The 14293-nt window shown below is 42.6% G+C and overlaps 1 protein-coding gene across 4 annotated transcripts in view; it reads right to left on the bottom strand.

Moving 5' to 3' along the window:
- Nucleotides 1–9829: 9829 nt before the first annotated feature.
- trpv4 (transient receptor potential cation channel, subfamily V, member 4) overlaps nt 9830–14293 on the bottom strand; it is a 39751-nt gene continuing 35287 nt past the window's right edge. For all 4 annotated transcript variants that reach the window (XM_060907856.1, XM_060907854.1, XM_060907855.1 and 1 more), the window contains exons 16-17: nt 13221–13336; nt 9830–11274 (exon numbers count right to left, since the gene is read on the bottom strand). In XM_060907856.1, coding sequence (XP_060763839.1) covers nt 11156–11274; nt 13221–13336 — 235 coding nt within the window. In that variant the 3' untranslated portion in view covers nt 9830–11155. The remainder of the gene's footprint in view (nt 11275–13220; nt 13337–14293) is intronic.

Raw genomic sequence — 14293 nt, 5'->3', positions numbered from 1 at the left:
GACAAGTTGCTCAAGTTTAGGGATAGGAATGTTAACCCATTCTTGTCTAATGTAGGATTCTAGTTGCTCAACTGTCTTAGGTCTTTTTTGTCGTATCTTCCGTTTTATGATGCACCAAATATTTTCTATGGGTGAAAGATCTGGACTGCAGGCTGGCCAGTTCAGTACCCGGACCCTTCTTCTACGCAGCCATGATGCTGTAATTGATGCAGTATGTGGTTTGGCATTGTCATGTTGGAAAATGCAAGGTCTTCCCTGAAAGAGACGTCGTCTGGATGGGAGCATATGTTGCTCTAGAACCTGGATATACCTTTCAGCATTGATGGTGTCTTTCCAGATGTGTAAGCTGCCCATGCCACATGCACTAATGTAACCCCATACCATCAGAGATGCAGGCTTCTGAACTGAGCGCAGATAACAACTTGGGTCGTCCTTCTCCTCTTTAGTCCGAATGACACGGCGTCCCTGATTTCCATAAAGAACTTCAAATTTTGATTCGTCTGACCACAGAACAGTTTTCCACTTTTGCCACAGTCCATTTTAAATGAGCCTTGGCCCAGAGAAGACGTCTGCACTTCTGGATCGTGTTTAGATACGGCTTCTTCTTTGAACTATAGAGTTTTAGCTGGCAACGGTGGATGGCACGGTGAATTGTGTTCACAGATAACGTTCTCTGGAAATATTCCTGAGCCCATTTTGTGATTTCCAATACAGAAGCATGCCTGTATGTGATGCAGTGCCGTCTAAGGGCCCGAAAATCACGGGCACCCGGTATGGTTTTCCGGCCTTGACCCTTACGCACAGAGATTCTTCCAGATTCTCTGAATCTTTTGATGATATTATGCACTGTAGATGATGATATGTTCAAACTCTTTGCAATTTTACACTGTCGAACTCCTTTCTGATATTGCTCTACTATTTGTCGGCGCAGAATTAGGGGGATTTACTTCTGAGAGCCACTGCCACTCCAAGATGCTCTTTTTATACCCAGTCATGTTAATGACCTATTGCCAATTGACCTAATGAGTTGCAATTTGGTCCTCCAGCTGTTCCTTTTTTGTACCTTTAACTTTTCCAGCCTCTTATTGCCTCTGTCCCAACTTTTTTGAGATGTGTTGCTGTCATGAAATTTCAAATGAGCCAATATTTGGCATGAAATTTCAAAATGTCTCACTTTCGACATTTGATATGTTGTCCATGTTCTATTGTGAATACAATATCAGTTTTTGAGATTTGTAAATTATTGCATTCCGTCTTTATTTACAATTTGTATTTTGTCCCAACTTTTTTGGAATCGGGGTTGTACGCACAAATAGAAAAGGGGACACTAGGAGCAGTGTTTGGCTGTGAAAAGTTTCACGAGTATGTCTACGGAAGGTCAGTAATACTGGAGACGGATCACAAGCCACTGATAGCAATCTCACAGACACCACTGGGGGATGCACCACCATGCATACAACGGTTAATGCTGCAACTCCAAAAGTATGATCTGACATTTGAATTCGAGCCAGGCAAACACCTAGTAGTAGCTGACACACTGAGTAGGGCTAGCCTGTGTAACACAAAGAGCACCACAGAGGAAGAGGTGCAGATCCATGTGGACTCTATCAGAGCACAGATGCCAGTGTCCAACACAAAATGGGCTGAAATAGCCAGAGAAACACAGCAAGACGAAAGACTGAGGAGAGTGATGGAACAGATAAACTTACCTGGAGAGGTGAAGCTGGATAAGCCATACCAGCACTTCAAGGGTGAACTGTCAGTGTTAGACGGAGTCCTGTTAAAAGGCACAAAAATAGTCATCCCTAACTCCATGAGAACACAGATGTTGAGACTAGTGCATGAAGGACATTTAGGTATAGAAAAATGTAAAAGAAGAGCACGGGAGGTTCTATAGTGGCCGTGCATGCACAGAGACATAGAAACAATGGTGCAGTGCTGTGAGACTTGCCAGCGCCACCGATATCAGCAACCCAAGGAGCCAATGAAGCCACACGATGAACCGCAGGGACCGTGGAGAAAGGTGGGAATGGACCTGTTTCAACTGAAAGGCAAGGACTACTTGCTACTCATAGACTATCATTCCAATTACCCAGAATTCAGGCACAACAGCAGAACAGGTAGTTGCACACACGAAAGCCATATTTGCACACCATGGGATTCCAATGACTGTGATAAGCAACAATGGACCGCAATTCAGCAGCCAAAGCTTTAAAGATTTTGCAGAGAAATATGGTTTTGAACATATCACATTAAGCCCTCTCTACCCACAATCTAATGGACTAGAAAGGACTACAAATTGTGAAACGCATCCTGACCAAAGCCACAGAAGCTGGAGAAGACCCTTACCTGGCTATTCTCAACTACAGAGCATCACCACTAGAAAATGGACTTTCACCGGCGGAAATGCTCATGAAAAGAAAGCTAAGGACAAGGCTCCCATCAGCGAAACATCAGATGGAATAGAGGGTGCCAAGCTCTCCAAAAGTGAAACAGACAGAAGTCTACAACAGAACAGCTAAGCCACTGAGCCCACTCACACAGGAAGAAATAGTGCGGGTAAGATGTGATGGACAGTGGGGACCACTGGCTAAAGTGGTTAAGGAGACAACACCCAGGTCATATGAAGTGATCACAGAACACGGAAACACACTGAGGCGAAACAGAAGACACCTGCTGAAAGTGCCTCCAAACAAAACCTTCACGGTCATGGACAGCAACACAAATGACATGATGATATCAAGCCAAGCTGAACAACCAGAGAAGACTGATACACATATCTTACCAGAGACAGACAAAAACAAGGATGGTAATGTAAAGAGACAAATAGTGAGACCAAAGAGGCTGATTGAAGAAATGTAATGTAAAGGGGTTGAGTATGTATGGAAAAAAAAAGATGTTGAAATGTATCATTGAAATACAGACAAAAGATGTAAAATGGTTTTGTTAAAACAAGTCAGATGGGGGGGGCGGCACGGTGGTGTAGTGGTTAGCGCTATCGCTTCACAGCAAGAAGGTCCGGGTTCGAGCCCCATGGCCGGCGAGGGCCTTTCTGTGTGGAGTTTGCATGTTGTCCGCGTGGGTTTCCTACAGGTGCTCCGGTTTCCCCCACAGTCCAAAGACATCCAGGTTAGGTTAACTGGTGACTCTAAATTGACCGTAGGTGTGAATGTGAGTGTGAATGGTTGTCTGTGTCTATGTGTCAGCCCTGTGATGACCTGGCGACTTGTCCAGGGTGTACCCCGCCTTTCGCCCGTAGTCAGCTGGGATAGGATCCAGCTTGCCTGCGACCCTGTAGAACAGGATAAAGCGGCTACAGATAATGAGATGAGATGAGAAGTCAGATGGAAAAGATGTTTGTTAAAGAGGAAATTTTTCAAATGATACACAGACTTTATGTTGTATTACCTGGTAGAAAAGTGCAGTATTTTAAGTTGTGGTAACAACAGCTTTAAGTTCAGAGTTGACACAAATTCTACTTTATTTAAAAAAAAAAAAAGTGGATGAATTGATATGCACTGTTGTATTCAGTTAATACCAATAGGGGGCAGTCTAATGTAAGATGCTGGACCTGGTAACGGTATGTGTGTACGGTATCTTGATGCAACTGGTTAGTAACAGCATTCTGACTGGAGTACTCAGTGTGTAAGCGTCAATACATCAGGGTTAGGGCTAGTCATTTCTAACCCTTAGATTTACAGTTTAATATCTGGAGACAATAAACAAAGCAGGGACAGAACTGCATGTGTGTGTTTTTCAGAACGTTGTTAGATGATGTTTATTACAGTATTTACTGACAGTGAATGAACCGCTAACCGTGTACACTGTCCTCCATTCAGTGTTGGGCCTGAACGCGTTCATGTTTTGGGCGAACGTGAACTGAACGCACTGTATTTCCGTTTGGTGAACGTTATTGTGAACGCGTTCATGATTCTGGCGTTTGTGAACGGCGCTCTGTCACAGTTTAACTTGCTTCAAGAGAGTGCCAGGTTTCTATATCAAAATGCGCAGCATGGGGGCAAAAACAACTGATGGCAGCAGCAGCCGTGCTACCTCAGACTCTGCCTCCGCCATTAAGGGGTTTCCAGGCTGGACAGAAAGCAACACTGTCCCTGCACACTTTTGGACTTTTTTTTAAATTTAATTTTCATTAATTATTATTATTATTATTATTTTAGTTATTTATGTGGACTGTAACCAGTGACAGGTTTTCATTTAGTTAAGGTATTTTCACTCACACTGGACAGGAAGTAGTAGCACTGTGCATGGCCTTGGACTCTGACTGACTCTTTTTAACTTATTGATTTTTTTTACTTATTCATTGCACTTTTATGACCCAAGTTCTAGAACTTGGGTGGCACGGTGGTGTAGTGGTTAGCGCTGTCGCCTCACAGCAAGAAGGTCCGGGTTTGAGCCCCGTGGCCGGCGAGGGCCTTTCTGTGCGGAGTTTGCATGTTCTCCCCGTGTCCGCGTGGGTTTCCTCCGGGTGCTCCGGTTTCCCCCACAGTCCAAAGACATGCAGGTTAGGTTAACTGGTGACTCTAAATTGAGCGTAGGTGTGAATGTGAGTGTGAATGGTTGTCTGTGTCTATGTGTCAGCCCTGTGATGACCTGGCGACTTGTCCAGGGTGAACCCCGCCTTTCGCCCGTAGTCAGCTGGGATAGGATCCAGCTTGCCTGCGACCCTGTAGAACAGGATAAAGCGGCTACAGATAATGAGATGAGATGAAGTTCTAGAACTTTTCTTTGAGGAAACAAGTCAGGAAAAAATACAGTCACAAAAATTGAAAAGTGACTTAATGAAAAGATAATGTTTAAATGTTTTGCACTTTAAGGTACAACCTTTGTTTCCTACCTCAGATTGTGTTTGTGTTAGTACAGAATTATGTCGACACATCTTCTGGACGTTGTTGTTAACAGTATACTGCAGTTAGAATGGTCTCCTTGAGGGTTTTACTATTTTAAGTTGTAATTTGTTTGTAGAACTTGCCTGGTATATTTCTCCAGTATTGCTTTCTTTAGGTTCCTTTTTAGTCTGGACTGAAATGGAATTTGATGTGAATTGTTTCCAGGTTTGGAAAATTATTAAAATGGAAAAACATTTGCACCTTAAGGACTGCTGTCCTGTTTTTGTTTTAATAATTCCTCATTAAAAAAGGCCATTCGAGCAGCAAGTTTCCCCTCATGTTTTTGAGAATATGCTGTCGGGGTGAAAGCTGCAGCTGGCTACTAGTGTGGACTGAATGGGCGCCAACCAAGTGTTAAAGCACCGATGGGGAAATGGCAGTATTCTGAGGGCTGTCCCCTCAATGCTAATGTAAATCCTGGTTGGATAAGGATTTCAAAATTGGATACGAAGATGAAATCTGACGCGTAGTTTCAGTATTAAAACTGATAAAAATAATTGCTGTCTGTGGTTCTATATGGGCTGTGGCAATAATTTTGAAAAATAATAGCTCGCAGCAACGTATTAAAAAAAAGAACTATGAACTAGTTCATTTTTGGAACTGTGAACTTGGTTCAAGATTTTGAATTATAAACTGAACTAGTTCATTTTAAAATTTGTGAACTGCACTTTCTACATGAACTAGTGCAAAGTTAACTTTCCCAACACTGCCTCCGTTTGTAATAATGCTGTTTAATTTTATTAGGATAATCTGAATGTTGAAATGGCTGCATGTTTCTTCAGTTCAGAAACGGTACAAATAAATCTGTTGGGTTGTGGAGACACGTTTCAGTCTGATGGATGATGATGGAGGTTAGAGGCTGTTATCAACATAGCTATGATGGAGATGTCTGGATCTATAACATCTCCTCGACTACAGCTAACGCTAAAGCTCTCTTTTTACCAAACTCCAGAGGGAGATGATGCTTCTTCTCTTTTCAGAATAAATTTTGGAAGAACTCTTTGGAGAACAAGTGTATCAGGGGGATAAAGAAGTGTGTGTGTGTGTGTGTGTGTGTGTGTTATGGAGTGAAAAGGTAAGACATTCCACCTTGTCTTTCCTCTTGGAAATATATGTAAAATGTCTTCGATAGAGAGAAAATATTTCTCCTCCATAAAGTTATGATGAACATTTGCACAATCATTTCTCCTTCATGTTTCTTTTTACTCTCCTGTTCGGGTTTTGTGGCCCGGGCTTTTACCCATGTTTTACACCTACCCGCCGGAGGATTTAAAAAGCCTTAGTACGTGGCACTGCTTGGATTCCACAGTATTTAATCTGTGCCGCTCTATTGGAATCGCGCGCCACCCTCTGTACATTCCCCGCTCTCCGACTGCTCATTATGCTTCGGAGTCTTCCATACCCATCATATGGACTCTCAATCAGATTGCCAAGGTCAACAAGAACGCTCATGGAGTTAATCACAGTGTTCTTCGCTCACTTGGGAAACTGCAGTGTTCTGCTGTCTCTGGATTGTCACCTGTGTTTCCTGCGAAGTTTGGCCTTTTAAACTCCCGCTCCATCACCAACAAAGCATCACTCATTAATGACCTAATTATCCAAAAGACCCTGGACATACTTCTGCTGGTAGAAACATGGCAACAGGCTGAGGACTATCTACATTTAAATATGTCTTCACCGACTGGATACACATATATATTTCAAAGCCCCGTCTCACAGGGAAAGGTGAAGGTCTAGCTACAGTTTTCCGATGTGGTTTGAAACTTGGAGATTGTTTTGTTTGTTTTTCATGATGTTGCATCCTGTGAATATCTGGCTTTGAAAACCTCCAGGGGCGGCACGGTGGTGTAGTGGTTAGCGCTGTCGCCTCACAGCAAGAAGGTCCTGGGTTCGAGCCCCGGGGCGGGCGAGGGCCTTTCTGTGTGGAGTTTGCATGTTCTCCCCGTGTCCGCGTGGGTTTCCTCCGGGTGCTCCGGTTTCCCCCACAGTCCAAAGACATGCAGGTTAGGTTAACTGGTGACTCTAAATTGAGCGTAGGTGTGAGTGTGAATGGTTGTCTGTGTCTATGTGTCAGCCCTGTGATGACCTGGCGACTTGTCCAGGGTGTACCCCGCCTTTCGCCCGTAGTCAGCTGGGATAGGCTCCAGCTCGCCTGCGACCCTGTAGAAGGATAAAGAGGCTAGAGATAATGAGATGAGATGAAAACCTCCACTCCCTCACCAATGTTGCTGCTCTTAATCTATCGACCTCCCAAATCATCACCATCTCTTTTTCTGTCTGAACTGAATGAACTGCTAACTGTAGCCTCATCTGTCTGTCCTGCCGTCATTCTTCTGGGTGACTTTAACATTCATGCTGACACTAGTTGCTCTTGACGGTCTTTGAATGTTTTGGTTGAACTCAGCATGCTGACTTTCCCACACATAATCCTGGTCATATACTTGACTCGCTTTGCTCTACTGGTATAAAAATTGTATCTGTATCAGGTTCTGATGGAGGTTTTACTGACCACAAGTTGATTGAGTGTTGTCTCCGTGTGCCTTCTTCTAAACTTCCTCTGCGTTCTACTGTCTCTTTCCGTACTCTTTCTTCTATTGATGTGCATTCTTTCTCTGCCTCTCTCCTCTCTTCTTTTTGTAAATTTGCTGAGGTTTCCTCTCCTGATGATACAGTTTCTATTTCCAATAATACTATATCTAACACAGAACACTTTTGCTCCCCTTAAAATTAGACAGGTCTCCGCAATTTGCGCCTCTCCTTGGTTCACCTCTGAGCTTAGGGCCATGAAGGCCAAGGGAAGGCGGCTAGAGCGCCTTTATAAGAAAACTGGCCTTACTATTCATCTTCCACTCTTCTCTGAACACATCACAAAGTATAAGGATGCTCTTAATGCTGCCCGATCCTCCTACTACGCTAACATCGTTAAGAGTGGCAACTATAGACCCAAAACTCTGTTTAATACAATAAATAAACTTCTTCAGCCTCCTTCCTCAACCACTCCCAGCTCCTCTGCTCAGTGTCAGGCTTTTTTGGATTTTTTCACGGATAAAATTGACAGTATTTACCAACACTTTCATTCTGAAATTCATTCTTCTGTCTCGCAAGTAGCTCTTTCTCATAACACTGACTGCTGTCTCTCTGCTTTCTCTCCTGTTGATTCTTCTAAAGTATCGGAAATCATGACTAAGTCCTCCTCCTCCTCATGTCTGTTGGACCCTGCACCCACTGCACTTCTTAAATCCTGTGTATCTGCTATCTCCCCTTATATTGCTCATATGATTAATCAGTGTTTTGCTTTAGGCACTGTTCCCACCTCCCTCAAAATTGCTTCTGTTACACCAATACTAAAGAAACCTGGTCTAGATTCTCTTTCACTGTCCAATTACAGACCCATCTCAAATCATATTTCCAAAATCCTTCCTGGGTCACCGCTTTTCAACCAACAGGGAATGGGTTCTGTTCTGACTCGTGCACCAAATTCTAAACCCTTCTGAGCATTTAGACCAAAAATAAATTGGTTCAGAACCTGAAAAGTTGTTTCCCAGCCAGAAGCAAAATATAGCTGGTTTTTCCAGTGAGAGCCGTCGAAACAGTTTGGAGATGAAGCAGAATGCAGTGATGGAGAACGTGATGGAGGAAACATCTTCAGAAAAAAAAATGGACCGAGAACAAACATTTGTAATAACAGAACAAAAGTTCAGAGGTAATCAATGCGCACCGCCGTCTTACTCCTACTGTTTAATCCCATTGTGCCACGCCCTCTGTTCACCATGCATTCTTGAGTATAAGAGTTCCACTCAAAACTGGTGAAAATGTGGGCTGGCTCACTGGCTGGCACCAGGGTTCGAATAATCCTGAATGGACCTGGTTCTAGAACCCATCTGCTGTTGGTTGAACAGAGGTAGGTGTGGACTCAGGTATTCAGGCTGAGAATCTTCAGTCTAATACTGAGATTTAATCACCTTTTTTTTAAAAATTAATAAACAGTTAAATGGCAAATAAATCTGCTTTATGTTTTGCCCAGTGCTGTAGATCTTGCAAACTTGCATTATCCGATAGGGCGTGACTAACTTGATCACGTGATTTAGAAGCCGTTAATATCCACCCAATCACAGTGCTTTCTTTAATTTAATATTTGTGTAGGAGAAAAAAAAAAACACCAAAATGTGTTTTTATATAGTTCCGTAGTATTTTTAAAGCTTTGAATAAAAGGTGTTTGCATGTGGTTATTTAACACATTCTGCTGACCAATCAGAATCCAGACCTCAACAGCACTGTGGTAAAAAAATAATACTCTCATCTCATTATCTGTAGCTGCTTTATCCTTCTACAGGATCGCAGGCGAGCTGGAGCCTATCCCAGCTGACTACGGGCGAAAGGCGGGGTACACCCTGGACAAGTCGCCAGGTCATCACAGGGCTGACACATAGACACAGACAACCATTCACACTCACATTCACACCTACGCTCAATTTAGAGTCACCAGTTAACCTAACCTGCATGTCTTTGGACTGTGGGGGAAACCGGAGCACCCGGAGGAAACCCACGCGGACACGGGGAGAACATGCAAACTCCACACAGAAAGGCCCTCGCCGGCCACGGGGCTCGAACCCAGACCTTCTTGCTGTGAGGCGACAGCGCTAACCGCTACACCACCGTGCCACCAAAAATAATAAATAAATAAATAAATAAATCTTGTCTTTTTGGTGACTTTTCACTTCTCACATGTTCCAGAGTCTGAGTGAGGGAAAAAAAAATCTCAACAGAGCATTAAAATCCACTTCATCCGACTGCATCACTGCAGCTGTACTGTAAACTCTCTACTGCCACCTACTGGTGAGGTCTTGAATAGCAAATAAATCAGATTTTGAGCAAACATGATCATAAACACACACAGGAAAAAAAGATGTTTGAGACATGTGTGTACTTCATTTGTACATATTTATTGTGTTTGTATTTGTGTCTATTTACCGCAGTCCCATAAATTAAAACCCTGCCTTCGCTGATGATGATGATGTGTACAGTAGCGTCCAGCCGATAAACCTGCAAACGCTTGCAAATGTTACATTAGCTTTTATATCAATCATCTTCATTTCATACAATATAAAACTATATCATCCGCTTCTACATCACTTTTATATTTACTTAAAATGAAGTCACATGACTTTCTAAATATAAAAAAAGGTTCCTTTATGTTCCTTTATCACAGGAAAAAAACAACACAGTATAAAGATATAAACAATGATGTAAAAGCCAAAAATGAACAATATGCAAAAAAAACCCCTCATGTGATTGTGAGGCAGCTTATGACCCAGATGTTCAGGTTTAAGATTTAAAAACATGCTGTTCGGACCAAACTGATACGGCACGTTGCTCATTGGGCCACGCTGCTCCAGATGTTTAATGACATTTGATATTGCACAGGCCTTTTTTTTTTTTTACATCTTGGATGCTTGATTTCAAAAATCCCAGACAGACTGAACAGTGTCGTGTTAAGAGTTTCAGATTTATAAAAACTTTGGAGGATGATGAACTTTGGATTTTTTTTAAACCTGATTAATATTTCACCATAAATAAATCACTTTAACTCAGAACATCCTGAAAACATCATCTTTCCTCGAGTAAATGTGCTTTTCCTTCCTGCATATTTCTGATGTCTGTCCTTTTTTATGATCCCCAAATAACATCCAGATCGTCTCCAGACACATCCCTGAGAACGAATCCTGAAAAATAACGTTTAATCATAAAATATACAATAAAATAATTTTAAAAATCAGTCCTTTGTTTAAAATAGATTTGGCTGTATGAAGTGACTTCAGTTGATTTGGAGTTCCTCTGTTATCCAGTGACTGGAGTGGATTTGGACTCCTGGTTCTGTTCTGATAATGATCTGCTTCCAGTCATCTGTGTTCTGGTCTGATCGAGATCTTTTCTGGTCCTAGTTCATCAGTTACAGTGTTGTTTTTGTTTAAGCCCCTGATCTGTCTTTATTGATCACTGTGGATTTTGCCTTTCTTGTTGTGTTGCCATGATGGAGTTCTGTCCTGCTCTGGTCCGGTTTCAGTCCGGTTCTGTAGTTGTTCTGTGGCCATTACTTTTGACCGTTTTCCGTATTGTTGTGGCATCGTGACCAGATCTGATTTTGATTTTCTTTCCAGTCTATACGGAGACAGAAGTGGATGTAGATGTTCTACAGTGACTGAAATAACATTTCATATTTCACTGCAGCTCTGTGGTCCAGTCCAGGACTAGCTTGAGTTGAAACTGGTTCTGTGCTTCAAGGGCTCGATCATCTCCACCACATGGTCTCTGGGTCTGGAGCCTCTATTCAGCTCCATTACACGAGGAACCACTGTGGACCAGCGATCTGGAACACACACACACCATTAAGATATAATACCTTGTGAAAAAAAAATCTTTAAGACAATTGAAAGGTCACGGATTCGTTCATTTCTGCTGAAGGAACCCAGAAGCTCCAGTGGAAGGTGTTCGTGGCTCAGAGTGACACGGGGCATATTACTGAACTCAAAACCTGATGATATATGAACTGAACCCATGTGGGATTTATTCAGCTCCTTTATTTATAGAAAAAATGTTCATGAAGGTTTAAACATCTGTGATCATGATATGGGAACTGGAGTTGGTTCGGTTACGAGTTTTTCTCAGCAGCTGCGGGAGTGGATATGATCTCATGTGGCTGTGTGTTGTGGAGTGTGAGGACCCTGTGCTCGGACTGTTTCTGTGTCCAGATGAAAAGTTCTAACGAGACCAAAATATCAGCGTAGTGGCACCAGTTATAATGGCTGGGGGTTCAGGGGTTGTCTAAGGACGCCGAAAGCTCACAGGTTTGGAGATGCTTTCTAGTGCGTGTCCGGGCACTTGCAGGTCTCCCTGAAACAAGCTCTTTTTGGCCATATTATTCGGCATATCAGGTGAAAATTTAAACTGAATCAAAATGGCTTGAAACTGCTGTCATTGAATTCAGAACTGAATGCAGAACAACAGACTTTTTACAGAATTAAAATATGTTTATCCATTCTTCAGATATTACAAGTCAAAGATTGAAGAAACGGCGTATTGTTAGAAAACGGCCGTAATATTCTGTCTGAGGGTCACATGGTCCAAAATGGGCCTCATTAACCAATGAGATCAAATGTTTTTTCTTCATTACTTTTCTATTTTTCAAGATATTTACATGGAAATTGGCAGGAGGATAGACAGCTGTATACTGAATACAAAGTTTGAAAATTAGTGTTTAATTAGTATTAATTATGCTAATTAGGTAAAACGTTAAATTGGTAAACTCAGTAAAAAGTAAGATTATTTCTAATCCCTTCTTTGTGCTCTGTAGGCCTTTGTATTTCTCAGTAAGGCCTACTAGTGTTTATATGAAAGAATATAAATGATTATTTCAATTAATATTCACAGCTTTTAAGGCGAAACTCGAAAAAAACTGTCTGATCCACATCCAATAAACAATTCACATTAACTCAACTGAAATCGACGCTCGCGTTTCTGATTCCCGTTTTTTTAAATCTCATTCTGACCACTAAGATCTCAATATTTTTCATCAAAACAACTCGTTATATTCTCAAAAAGTTATTTATTGACATGAATCAGTTTGATTTGAAAAAATAAGTAGGTAAAGCTCTGAAAACTCACTTCAAAGTCTCCCCTGAATCAGAACATCAAAACTATCAGAGGGAAAATGTTGCTGAATCCTTCATCAGAAACAGTGAGAGCGAGAGAACGTCCCTATAAAAGTGATCTGATTGATATTGACGAGTAATCCAGTGGGAAACCGATCAGGAGAGAGAGAGAGAGAGAGAGAGCGCCTGACTGCTTTCCCGTGACTCAAAAAAAGCACCAGCAGTTTCCTGACGTCCCACGAGCAGAGTTTTTGCTCTGTTGTAGCGACTTCAACCTGCCGTTACTCCCAAAGTACTGAACAGATCTTAACCACATACATTTCTGTGGAAAGCAGAGATTATAAGCTTTTTAATGGTAGAAAATATTCAAGAGTTAAACAGTGACAGGTTTGGAAACTTTTATTCGTGTAGCAGCAATTTTTACAGGTGTGTCAGCAATATTGTGGGCGGAGCTGTAAGAAAACATTGTGTATCGGCCCGATATACTGAAAAGGCCCAGTTAGAACCAGTGAAGTTCGAACCCTGCTCTCCCAGCCTGCTCCACCTGAGCTCCTTATTACCCGGGATGTGAGAGGAGGAGTGGAACTGAACCTGTGGATAAACACCTTATACACTTATGCCTTTTTTTTTTTTGGCAAAGTGTGTGTGTGTGTGTGTGTCCCACCTCGTCGCAGGCGCTTCGTGTTGGCGTGCATGTGCTCATTTTGCTCTTTTTGTCCTGGATCCTCGTTAATGATTCCCAGGTTGTGGTTCCAGTCTGACCACTTCACCTCATCCACTCTGAAGCAAAAGATAAACACACACACACACACACACACACACACTGGATTTTCGACCTGTTTCTGGACCTTTTATTGACGCAATCATGGCTGGAGCTAATTCATGCTGTTTTTTTTTTGCTAGATGTTTAAATAAAAACTGAGGATTATGTAAAACCGGCACGGTGGTGTAGTGGTTAGTGCTGTTGCCTCACAGCAAGAAGGTCCAGGTTCGAGCCCCGGGGCCGGCGAGGGCCTTTCTGTGCGGAGTTTGCATGTTCTCCCCGTGTCCGCATGGGTTTCCTCCGGGTGCTCCGGTTTCCCCCACAGTCCAAAGACATGCAGGTTAGGTTAACTGGTGACTCTAAATTGAGCGTAGGTGTGAATGTGAGTGTGAATGGTTGTCTGTGTCTATGTGTCAGCCCTGTGATGACCTGGCGACTTGTCCAGGGTGTACCCCGCCTTTCGCCCGTAGTCAGCTGGGATAGGCTCCAGCTCGCCTGCGACCCTGTAGAACAGGATAAAGCGGCTACAGATAATGAGATGGATGGATTGTGTAAAACATGATGGATTTGTGAGGAGCAGGCGAAGATCACTGACACCAACCCGTATTTACGAGGACATTCAGCCCGTTTTGGGACACACAGAGCTAACAAGTAAATCATTATTGAATAAATCATTTCTGTTTCTGGTTGAGATACGCTGTGCGCGTTCTGGCTGCTGCTTCTCACCGGAGCTTTTTATTTTATTTTATTTTCCCTTTTGTTTTTCTTTTTTGTGGTTGTGTAGTTTGATGTTTGTTGTTGTTTGAATGTTTTGTCTGCCGGTTGTGGTGTAGCTCCAGGCCCAGTTTTGGGTGTCGGTTCCCTCCAGGCCTTGATTTGCTGTGGGTGATGCCTGTGCTCCTCGCTATGGACTGCAGTGAGCTTGCCGCTCTTTTAACATCGTGGTTGTCCAGCGCTGTGCGGCGATGCTGCTG

Source organism: Neoarius graeffei, chromosome 24, assembly GCF_027579695.1.
Source record: "Neoarius graeffei isolate fNeoGra1 chromosome 24, fNeoGra1.pri, whole genome shotgun sequence".
Classification (NCBI taxonomy): domain Eukaryota; kingdom Metazoa; phylum Chordata; class Actinopteri; order Siluriformes; family Ariidae; genus Neoarius; species Neoarius graeffei.
This window is presented reverse-complemented; position numbering and strand designations above follow the sequence as displayed.